This window comes from Pygoscelis adeliae, unplaced genomic scaffold (genome assembly GCF_000699105.1).
Source record: "Pygoscelis adeliae isolate BGI_AS28 unplaced genomic scaffold, ASM69910v1 Scaffold244, whole genome shotgun sequence".
Taxonomy (NCBI): domain Eukaryota; kingdom Metazoa; phylum Chordata; class Aves; order Sphenisciformes; family Spheniscidae; genus Pygoscelis; species Pygoscelis adeliae.
In genome coordinates this window covers 2,001,183-2,013,940 of record NW_008824648.1, presented here as the reverse complement: position 1 = coordinate 2,013,940, position 12,758 = coordinate 2,001,183, and the positions used below count along the sequence as shown (strand labels likewise).

Below are 12,758 nucleotides of genomic sequence, written 5' to 3'. Positions count from 1 at the left end.
AGGTTTTGTCATGTAGCGAAGAAGGGGTAGCAGTACACTGTCGTCTCTGATACTCAATTAAGACATATGGTTTGATCAAATGTAAAAGCTGGAAATAATCAACTGCTGCCTAGACTAGGTCTACAAAATAGAGATGGCTTCTTTTTCAGTCCATAACCTATCCTTCTCATTGCTCTACCCCGAAACTTAATCTTTCAGGAAAAGTATCCAAAAGAAATGTATGCTTCCTGCTGGTTAAAATCCAGTTTTCAGAATTTTAGGATAGCTACGTCAGTGTCTTTTGCATTTAATATTTATTTTACCATGAAACCCATTCATTGTGAAATTTCAGGTCTGTTTATTCATTTTTCTGAGGTCCTATTAGCCCTCATGATTTCAGGTGGAAACGCACAAATTTGAAATACCCCAAGCTACTCAGTAAGCAACTGGAATGACAAGATTTAAGTGACCTATGAGTTAGCAACACCCTGCTAAGAATACTTCTTGCAATACCGCTTCCAAGCTTTCTTCATTGATATTTGGTAGTTCTGACGCCCCTATAACAATGACAGCAAACACACCTCTGCATATAATTTAAGAACTTTTTCTCTGGCCTTCCCAGGACTAACAGAAATGGGAAAATGAGAGCTGAACAAAAGCTTTTAGACTGGAAGCAAAGAAGGCAATTTTGGACGTTTGGTTGTTTTAAACCAAGGTAGGAGAATCCCTAAAAAGTGGAGACTTAGAGACACTATTCAAGGAGATGCAAAGTTAGAATCCAAACTGAACCTGCTGCTGCCTTCCTCATTCGTTAAAAAGAAATTAAGACCATGATAGAAAAAAAGTCCCTGAAATCAGCAACTACAACACACCTATTTGAGAACAGCAATAATGTCTTCAGTGCAAGGAGGCGGGTATATGACTGCTACAAAGGGAATGTGCAGGAGAAGGTCTACAAAAGCCAATTCTTTGTGTATATACAGTAGAACACTGTAAAAAAGTGGGGTTTTGGAATGTAGTGAAGAGGTGCTATTGTTCAGAAATTATGGATATGGATTTGCATGTGGACAAGATGACTAAGATTACTCATTTACATTTAAAAAAATAATAATCTTACACGGCAAAGGGAAATGGGAAAAAAAGAGCACAAAGCACATTTCAAGCTTTGTCCTATTGATTACAATATCACAACACACTGCCCAGTCCCCCTCCAAATCAAATCCCCTCTCAAGGGCTGCTTCATTTCCTGCGTTTCTTTTCCCATTTGTCAGTATATGAAACTCAAAACTGCAACACGCACCTTAAAATCATTTGGAGTAGACAACTGAAATTATATCCACCCCACCTGTACTGCCCAGCTTCTGGGCTGGTACTCATGGAAAAAAAAAAAAAAACCCACCAAAAACCCCCTCCTTTAGATAAGGAGGGGTTTTCGGCCTCTACTAAGGAGGAAACAACTTTACTGTTTAAACAAAGCTGCTTCCTTCCCTTCTACACACATAATCCTTTGTCAAGAAACCCAGTTGCTGTATGTGTACTTCAGAAGTTCCTCCCCTGTATCATTCACCACCTCTTCTTTTTCCCTACTCCTCTCCTTCTCCCCCAAGCACAGGTTTTGCACTAATATTCCTAGCCTTTGTTCATTTACATTGCTTAACACCTCCTTGCCTTTTTAATTTATTACTGAAACAAGTTTCGACCACAGTCTTAGCACTGTATATTAAATATTCTGCTCTTTTCCATTGTGAAAGTCCCAGGAATTACTGAATTTCAGTCAGTTGCATTTTAACTCATTTTGTCTCTCTTAAACATTTGCCTTCCTGAAGTTCAGCAGATGCCTTAGAGGCCTCTCTCACCTTTCAGTCCTGACATCAGGGCTTATGAATGCACTCAAAAGTCAGTCTAATCCTATTTAGCTCCATTTCGTTGATGTTCCAAAATTACTATCTGGTCTCACTGACAACTCAATATACCTTATGTATGAGGAAGTACTTCACTTCCATTCCCAAGAATTCCTGCTATTGTTATTACAGTAGACAATGCACTAAGTAAAATCCTTTCAGATGCTTTACCCTATATTCAGATAACAGTTTATCAGTCTCTTGCAATTTGCGTATCCTAATGACTATCTCCTTCTCTTTTCGTTCTCCCCAAACTTTTACAGTACGAGTCCCTTTTATTCCCTTTTTGAGGGTTCTTTACCTAAATTTATTCATTCCACTGATCACAGAGTTAAGTATTACTGGTACTAGCAACTAAACAGGCCCACAGAAGTCTCTACCCCTCATCACAGGAAAATACAGGAACTTTCCTCCTTAACGTTATACAGCTTTTTAGATTATCATTTTTCTTATTATAACCAGGCTCAGTTCCCACATGCCAATTAATATTCTAATTCTGAAGCTTACACTTGCAGAAAAACCAATACATCTGCATTGGATTGACATGGCCCACCTTGACATACTAGTGTCTTTATTTCACATAATGCCTTCCTGTCTAAGAGCTGTCACTGGAAAAGCCAACTAAATATTCTTCTTTACTTCAAAGGATTTAATGAAAACTCCAGAGTCCAATTCTTTGTTTAAGATAAGATTAGTTTCTATAACCATAAAACATAAAAAGAACAAGATAAGGGACGAGGAGCGATAAAACCAACTGTCCAGCAACAGGGATTTCCTTCTGCCAAAATACTACATGAGTAACTGTATTATTAACACAATTCTTTTGCTACAAGAAAATTAAACCTTGCAAACTTCCTCTCTGCCATACATGCACTTCAAGCAAGGCATTCATTTGATCAGACCACTAGAAAACCAAGTTCTCTTTATCAATGAGGAATTTAAGCATTATGGAGACAAAGGCATTCTACACAGTTTTTCCCAAAACACTGAGACAGATTAAGGATCTAATTTTCAGAACATTTCTGGCTTTTCACTCAGTTTCACAGCTGAGCTGATTGAGGCTGAAATAAACATAGTATTTAGCTCAAGACATTACAAAAAATGCATGTGGCAGGGAGTTTAGTCTAGGATGCCAGAAAAGCCCGTTTTGGGACACAGTCATACCACTGCTGTCCCATTGCAGATATGGGTTTGGGAATCTGAAATATCTAGAGATGTGGAGCTGCAATGTTCTTACCTATCTGGAGAGGGTCTTTGACAGCCCTCACCCGGAACAGCTGCTCCCCTCGCTGGAACTCATCTGCACTGCCATTCGCCAAACACGAGTACAATCTGCAAGAGATACAACATAACATGTCAAGATCAGTCCATTTTTGAGAAACTTCATATTATCCTCTTGCATCTTTTGTTGACGTAGCTTTTGAAAAATCCTTACTGTCTTCATCTTTAAGATGAAGTCCAGTTCTTTTCTGCCATTTCTCCATTACAATTCAACCATAAAAATCGTTAGCCTCTTCCTAACTGGGTTTGTGTATAGCCACTGGCATTTCTAGGAATTTCAACCTAAAGCTCTGAAATACAAATTCATTCATAGCCTAAAATTAAGCTTTTACGTACAGTATAATATCAATTCAAAGTCCAATGTCAGCATGCCACAGTAAAAACTCCTTGTACTTCTAGATGAGTTACCTCCATGCTCAGGTGAGGTTTTTTTACATCTGTGCTCATCAGAATAATGAACACATATAACCAGCTGGCCTGCTCTATTCCCCCACAGGTGATCTTACTAATTACATCAGCACTTCTGACATTACGTCCCCCATCTGATACCAGAATGTTAGATGAATGCATCTAAGAACTTTCAGGATGATCCTTTCTAAAAGAGCGTAATATCACTACTTTGCAACAAAATTCTGAACGCACAGTTACATGGGTAGGCCTCCTAAAGTATAAAAGCTTCAGCAAAAATACTTTGGTAAAAGATCTAAAAGCACAGAGTTTTTGACCATGTATTCACACAATTTATGTAGAAACATAAGAAATATAGTCATCTCTCTGTATCCACTCTGACCACTGATGTACTCAGCAAATTCTGATTCTCCTACTTACACCAACAAAAGCCTTTCACAGCATGCTGAGCTAGCTCTCCCCGGCAATTTCTTAGCCCAGTTAAAGCTCTCACTCAAACAACAGATTCAAACTGGAAAGAATACTGCATAGGACTAACAGAAGAAAGACACTGAGGTACTGGAGCGTGTCCAGAGAAGGGCAGCGAAGCTGGTGAAGGGTCTAGAGCATAAGTCTGATGAGGAGCGGCTGAGGGAACTGGGGTTGTTTAGCCTGGAGAAAACGAGGCTCAGGGGAGACCTTATCGTGCTCTACAACTACCTGAAAGGAAGTTGTAGCAAGGTGGGTGTTGGTCTCTTTTCCCAGGTGACAAGCGATGGGACGAGAGGATACGGCCTCAAATTGCACCGGGGAGGTTTAGATTGGGTATTAGGAAAAATTTCTTCACCAAAAGGGTTGTCAAGCATTGGAACTGGCTGCCCAGGGAAGTGGTTGAGTCGCCATCCCTGGAGGTATTTAAAAGGTGTAGATGTGGCACTTAGAGACATGGTTTAGTGGTAGACTTGGCAGTGTTGGGTTTACGGTTGACTTGATGATCTTAGGGGTCTTTTCCAACCTAAATGATTCTATGATTCTATAAGGACAAAACTCTACAAACAAGTTACTGTCAGGCAAATTAAAGGGTGCATTTATTCTGCAATCATTTACACACAGAACCTGCACGTGCACATGCTTTTCCTGGGACATATGCAGGGCAGCTCACTCTGAAATATAACCCTGTATCATAGTATATCCCACAGTAACCCATCCACGTATTACAAAATGCACATGAGAACAGCAGAAGCAGCAAATATATGGGACATCAAACAGACAATGATTCTCCTCTAGTGAACAGAACTTTTCCTTAAGCGTCAATGAAACAGAAATAGTATTCATTACCTGATATCTTCCTCATTTTCTGGGAAACTCCAGAAGGCGATCCGAAGCTGCAGTTGCTCAGGCACTGGAGGATAAACTTTCTCCACCACCTCGAATGGAATGTGAAATGCAACCTGTTTTGCAGACAGTTCCACCAATGGGATCACCAGCCCATCTAGCAAGACAAGAAACAAAATGCAATTAGCCATTCAGAGAACAAAACTCATGAGAGGCTAAAGAGATCGGAGCAGGGAGCTCTTCCACTTCCTCTCTTATCTCACTAAGTTCAAGGACCAATTTTGATAGACAGTAAAAGGCAGCACAGAATTGCCTGCCAACTTTATGTTTCTTTTCAGCCCCCTAGGGCATGGGTACACATTCCTAAAAAAACAGTCCTTTGGCAGGAGAGCTACATTAGCTTAGCAGACACCAGTGACTCCTGATCAGCGTCTCCTGACAAAACTGAAACCATTTAGCAAGGCATAAGGTAACCAAATATTTTTCACACATTTCTGTTAGAATATGGCAGCAACATCTTGTGAATGCCAGATGATTACACAGAGGAGAACTGTTACAGTGTATATGCACAAGACAGCAATGGAAAGGTTATCCAGGAACCTTAGTATTGACTTTTTTGGTAACATTCAGTATTCGGCAATTTATAAGATTTTAATTTCAGTTAGTATTTGTTGTTTTATTCCCCTCACCACCACCTTTTGTATGATATCTGTCTTTATATTTCAAGTTCTTTACAGAAGCAACTGGGAATTCACATGTTTGTACAGTGCTGACTATACTTGAACCCATGAGGATCTTAACTGAAGGCACCCGAGAGCTTTATACAAATACATTTAACCACCACCTTTCTACGAAACTAACTCCACTTGTTATGTTTTTAAGTGCAGATGAAGATTTCTTATCATCAGGCTATGGGAGCCTTACGTTTCTGCTTTGCTCTGAGCTAGATTACACTCTATACAAAATGCCAGACTTGCCTTATCTGCAAGCACCTCACTGCTTTACTGAGATCACTTCCTGATCCATTACTAAAGCAGCCTTGGTTCCCCCGTCTTCCAAACCCTGTTGTCAAGAGCCTAATTAATTCCGTTTCAGATATTCAACGTTATGACTCTTCACCTCCCTAACCAGCTTCTAAAACACCACTAGAAGCCAGAACGTAAACCAATCTGGCCCTCAGCTTTCCCTCCCCACTGGCCTCCAGGCAACATATCAAAGGAAAACTTAAGCCCTGATGGCAGCAAGGGCTTTCTCACCCTCTGCCTAGAGACGCCCTCCAGTCGGAACAGCTGGGAACCAGACAGAAGGGAGAGGGCTTTGAAAGTGCATGCACACAGCAAAGCAGCCAACATCTCCCCCAGTACTGAGCAGACCTGTCAAATGGAAGGACTGCATAAATATGGAAAGAAAATACATTTTCAAACATCCACATTTATGATTTTTTTTTGATTGCAGTGAAATTAGATTCATTAGGCAGCATTCACTTCTCCCAGACAGAGGCAGTCTTTTGCTGTCAGGATTATTTCTCCATCACTAGTGACTTTTACCCTATGTTATAGACGGAGCCTCTGTTTTAGTGTGTTATAATCCCATCCACAAATGTGAGAGCAGCAGATTGTAAAACGAACAGTGATGGAAAAGTGGATTGTCCCTTTCTCTACAGCTAGCAGATAAACAAGATTTTGGCAGAAAAGTCATCTCATTTCCACTTTTGACAACCAGAACAGGTGTAAAGCTTTCATCAAGTCACTAAAAAAAAAATCACTATTTTTAATTAGTCACTAAAAAAAAATTACTATTCTTAATTAGTACAACATAGTCAACTTAAATATTACTGCTACTACAGTGGTAGTAGATACCACACAAGGTCCAAATTGAGGCACTTAAATACTTGCAATTACTCCGAGCAATGAAAGGAGAAATATTTCTTGTGGTTTTAGCTGCACTTTTTGTATAGAGGCACTTTATCCGAGTCTTTCATTACACAACACTAGAAAAGAGATAACACCTAAACAACCTCTACAAGGTACAAGACTCAAAAAAGTCTTCAGTAGCAGGGTGAAACACCTGCACATTCTTCAAAGAGCTGCAAGCCTGCAGCCTGGATGGTGTTCCTTTTTACAAGGATTTGGTGCTGGGTATGAAGGTTAGATTAGAAATGCTAAAGACAGACTGAGTTGACAAAAAAGCAGCAAAGACAAATGCATTCTGCTTATTATTGTATCAGTACACCTTACTCTCAAAAATACTGTTGCAATGGACTAGGACACACATACAAACGGTTACTAGGTCTCAATGGTACTAGTAGAGTACTACTGGTACTAGGAGCAGTAGTACAATCATTGCAATTACCCTCCAATCTCTCCGTTACATAGTATGGCTTTTCTCTTTCAAGCTAAACTAAACTAGCTCAAGAAAAATACTTTGACAAGTGTTACTGAAATTACCTCTCCTGAGAAAACATTTCTTCCAGGTGGGAAGACACCATAAGCCCTCCTCATCCGCTCCAGTGCAAGTCCAGTGCAAGTCAGCCAGCTTGGTTTTAACAGTTTTACACAGTGAACTAAGGTAACAGACTGACTTTGCATTAAACTCATTAACTGATTCATCAGCTGTACTGTGTTGGTAGTAATCACCAGAAGACAGGTGGCCAATTATCTGGCATATCTATCATAACCCACAGTCCGACATTCATAGCACATAGCTTAGACATTCCCAGAATAAGGTGAAAGCAGTAAAACCTGGTGGGGAAAAAATAATCTAAAAAGCAATCTCATCTGTACGACCATGCATCTTTCTAAAACGCTGAATTTTTTCTACAAGTAAAAAGAGACGTGGAAAAGAAATAGTAGAAAATAACTGAAAAGTAGAAAATAATTTTTCAATGATCCTTTAAGGGCAGGTGAATTCACAGTAGCTAACTTAGCACACAATGTAAATACTAAAATTAAGAAGTTAAACTGCCCTAAGTTTCAAGGGGGTAGTCCCCTATGTAGCCAAGGTGAGACACTTATCTAGAATGTGACTCAGAGCATCAGAGGGTCTTTTCCCGTTAGGCCTCCTGTAGAGTCAGCTGGACAATGAGTTAGGTGCTTAAATTAGACTCTGAATGCTCTCCTTTGAGTCCTAAACAGAGATCCGTTCAAAAAAGTTTCTCTCTCTCTGGACACAAATCCAGGGTTGGTGGATTCATACCTAATTGTATCAAAAGGTATTATCGATAAAACAGACAAAAGGTGCTCTCAGGTACTATAATAAATATCTTTTGAGCAAGAAAAAAAAGGAAAAGTCTGCTAACAAAGAAAAGAATAAAGCATCACAGCTTCTGCTCAGAAAGCAAAGATAAGGACAGCAAGGAAGATTGCAAATTTAATATAAAAAAATGAATCAGTAGTGAAATCAAAGATGTAATACAAAATTGACAAATCTGTAAGACAAATCTATCCAAGGAAGAAGTTCATTTTAAATTGTGGAGCAAAACTAGCAAGAATCACTGCTTCCTCTTGGGAAGCAGACATGATGACCCAAGCAGAACAAAGGAAGCGTTTCAAGTCTTGGAAGAATAAAGTCACAGGCAAAGCATAAGCAGCCTCAAACAATTCTCACTTACAGGTTAAATGACTAGCGAAACCCAGGTCAGGAAGGGATTTTGAGAGGTCATCTAATCTATACCTCCTACCTAAGAGGCAGGATCAAGCATATCTAAACCATTCTGAATAAAACACGTCTCATCTATTTACTGCCACATGGAACACGCAGCTTTGATGAGGACTATCCTACCCTTTTTGCTAGTGTTTTATGTGAATTACAGGTTTGATTTTTATAGCCATTTTATAACAGCTACAACTTTAGCATGCTGGAACAACAACAACAAAAAAATCCTCAACCCCAAACCAGCCAACACAAGCTATGCACACAAACACGCATTTTCACCAGTGGAAACAACTTCTGTGCCAGTAGGGCTTACTGACATAGGAATGCATGTGTAGCTACATTGCTTAACCTTTCCTAATATAGGGTAGGCTGTAAGAAGTTGCAGCCAACAATTATTCATAAAAACAGATCATGTTCAAACTGAGCTGTTATTCCTTCAGTACAATAATTGAGTTTCCATGATAGACAAATAGAGAAGAAACTGCTTGAATAATCAACAAAATAGGGGCCATGAGAACACCAAAGAGTTATTAAATGGAACGGAAAGAGAAACCAACTGGGCCAAGCACTGAATGTATTTGTTATCTGATTACATCATTTCCATTGGGTTACTTTCATTTGACACACGTCTCTAAAATTAAACTATAGATACAAGTGAATAAATACAAATGCAGGTGAACAAATTTCACAGCAAGGCAGTGCAAAGACAGGACGCATTGCTTTTGCTATATATACCCTAAGAAAAATGGCATGTTAGGCTGCATTATCTTTTTAGAGATGAGTCTAGAGCTTTGATTTTATAGCTATCCCTGGTCCCCACCTCACATTTCCCCTCACCTTTCCCGCTGGCTTCAGTCCAAAATGTAACAGCATGGAACAAAGTAATACAACTATACACCGAACAAGGAGATAAAGAAAATTAAGTGAAGCACTTCTGATATCAAAAGCTAAAGTGCAAAGAGCAGTAAAACTAACAGGAAATAAGCAGAGTGCAATCTTGACCAGTGAAGGAGGTATGGGGGGGGTGTTATAAAACCTGTTTTACAAACCTCATTTAATGGTAAATATTACATTGCTTTTTACAGGATTTGCCATGTAGAAAGATAAATCTGTTACTGTAGAATGCACTTTAAGCATTTCTGCTTGTTTTATTTTAGTTAAGGGCCTATCAGTAAAATGCTCCTTGACTTAAGTCAGTGATATATTCTCTCTCTGATACCCCTTAAAACCAAAAAGTGCTGAGAACTCTCAAATATGGGCAAGCAGAGCAAGCATTACATTTAACCGTAACATACCTAAATCAAAACTCTTCAAAAATATTTGGTTTCTTACTGTTTTCTATTTTTTTCCTTCTAAAATTCTGCTGTTGGTTTTACTTTATTCTCTTCTTCTTTCTTCCTTTCTAGGAATTTATTCTCAGAGTTGATGTCTTTAAGAAGTACATGCCAGAGGCAATATACTCCTTCAGGTCTCAAACTCTGCAACAAACACCAGAAAACTTCACCTTTGCCTTGAACTCTGCAATACTCAAAGATGAATGCTCTGAATGTACTTAAAAACAGAGTTTCCCACGGTGAACACTGCAAAATGAAACATAAGCTTTTTAATTAAAAATTTTCTCTTAGTTTCAAATAAATTAGATCCAAGGTATTTAGGCCATTACTTATGCTTCTTTACTTGTTCCTCTTCCATTTTACCACATAATCAACATCCTATAAAAGCACCATATGGGTTTTTAAAAATAAACAAAATTCACCTCTGAACTGAGGATAAGACACATGGTATATAACAGAAGCATGTTGCAAAAGTCTGAAAATAAGATATTTTCTCTTCTTTCAAAAGCATTTCTCATCCAAAGCTCCATCCACAAGGCTCATTAACTTTAGTTCTCTTTTCAAAGAGGCATTCAATAAAGAGCAGAACTGATTCAATGGGTCACAGACACACCACCTCCAGTTTTCTGTCACATTAATATTTTGCCCAGGTAGGTCCCAGCCCTACGAAGTCATCCGAAAGGAAGTATCTTCAGAAGCGTTGAACTAATATACTTGCAGCCTATGTAAGCAGTAAGGGTACATTTCTGTCTGCTTGCTGGTTTGTGGCTTTCAAGCACAGACTTGTGAGATGGTAGCTAATACCTGTCCCATAAAATTTCCCAAACTTCAGGCAACATTATTAAAAAATACAGTGCATCTATAATGCACTAGTACAGAACACATAGAAAGGGTGGAATATTAAGAGCATTCTTGAATAGCCTTGGGATTACAATCTTGGGAGTAAATCAGACTAAGTACAATTAAATGTAAGCTTCATAACGCAGTCACAAATAGGATAGCTATGTTTTCAAAAAGGTAAAGTTCTCCATCTGAGTAGAAGAGCTATTGCAGTCACTCTAGTCTATGCCTGTAAGACTTGGAACATATGAAGTATTGAACCATAACCACCAAGCTCCAGAAAGAAACTAAATACTTAACATGAAAAAAGCAACCAAAATAGCTAACATAATTTTAAACGTAGAGAAGAGAGAGAGATCACATACAAGCACTTAAAACAACAGAAGTAGTATTCAACTTTAAACACCCATGCCAAAATGGTTGTACTCTGGGTTGTAAATAATCTTTTCGAATCATGCAGCTGGTCTCAGCGGTGTTCATAGTGGACACATAAATACACACACATCACAGATTGCTCCAGCACAATTGGAGCTAACGGGTGCTCTTACGGCAGCCCAGCAGACATGCCAAGTACTGAACAGGCACCAAGAATGAACTTTCTTGCCCCAAATACAATACAAGAGAAGAAACCAAACTGACAAGCCAAGGGGTGAGGACCCCAAGATCGAACCAAGACCCTGCAATGTCAGACCCTGACAGTTGAACGGACACAAGGAGCTGCCCCCCCGCACCCAGTCCTGGTCTAGCTTGACTACGTGCAGAATGAAGAATCCGAAAAGCTAAAGACACAGTGTAATATTCAAATACTGACTCCCAGTTGTCTTCAACTAGCATTCCTCTGTTTCAGATTAATAATTCCATGCCATCTTATACCGAGAGAAAAAAAACCCACAACGTTCCTTGTAAAAAACAAGCAAACCACAGTATTGCTAAAAAGTAGGAGTTTATTTTCCTTTTACAGATTAAGGAAATCGATGCAAAGACACATGTTCCTGGTTCCTCAACTGTTCAAGCAGTGTCAATCTTAAGAAAATAAGCAACTCCTTTACAGTGGAACACCTGCTGTACCAAGTCAGAATAAAGTTTCAGCTATTTGTTTCTCAGATACTACCCACTCCAAACCAATTCCCTGCAAAACACCTCAGCATTCACAAAGCCAGCTGCAACAACAAATGGAGAACCATAGACTCCATGTAGAAAAGCCTTCGATAGAACTCATCTGTGTGAGTTTTTCACATGCCGTGACAGACCAGGAAGGTTATAGACAAGAATAGGGATCAAGTGATGGAGAAAAGATGCTACAAACGCTGTTGCTGACTGATTGTTAATCAAGCTTGCTCAGAAAAGATGACTAGAGGGAGCATTCTGACTTGAGGGCTCCTTTGGTTTTGTTTTCTCTCAATGTTTTTGTATTTTTAAAACATCCACATACTCCTAAACAGGCTAGCAAGTGCAGCTAAACTGATCTAGAAAAACAGCAAGGGCAGGGCACTGTAATCATCAGGTATTTCAGGCAAAGTTAGCCACAGGCAAAACTCTACAAATACGGGTTTCTCCACTAGGGTTGTATGGCAGGATGATATTCTCACTACGCGAGAGTGAAAAAAAATATATATCTACACACACATACATATACACACTTTTTTTTAATAACTGAAAACATAGCCCTAGAGAGAACTAAGTGATCGACAAACTAGCAAAATGCTCCAGAGGACAAATCAAGATTCAGTTTGAATCACTAGTACATTGATTTGCCCACAGGATAAAGCAAACAAAAAAGAACTATCAGGGTTACTTGGTGATCTTTTTCTGTCCATGTAATTCACCTATTAAATTTGCACATTACCATTCTTACTGCCTGTAAATAGTGCAGAACTCTGAGGAAGGGAAGTGCTGTGGTTTAACCCGGCAGGCAGCTAAACACCACACAGCCGTTCGCTCACTCCCCCGCCACCAGTCGGATGGGGGAGAGAATTGAGGGGGGAGCAGGGAGAGTAAAATTTGTGGACTGAGATAAAGACAGTTTAATAGGACAGAAAAGGAAGGG

General features: G+C 39.3%; 1 protein-coding gene across 1 annotated transcript in view; it reads right to left on the bottom strand.

Moving 5' to 3' along the window:
- The window catches only part of ZSWIM8 (zinc finger, SWIM-type containing 8), a 71,032-nt gene that overhangs the window by 34,116 nt on the left and 24,158 nt on the right, over positions 1-12,758 (bottom strand). Inside the window, 2 exon segments of the mRNA XM_009322481.1 lie at positions 3,118-3,212; positions 4,887-5,040. Of these exon segments, the coding sequence (XP_009320756.1) occupies positions 3,118-3,212; positions 4,887-5,040 (249 nt within the window).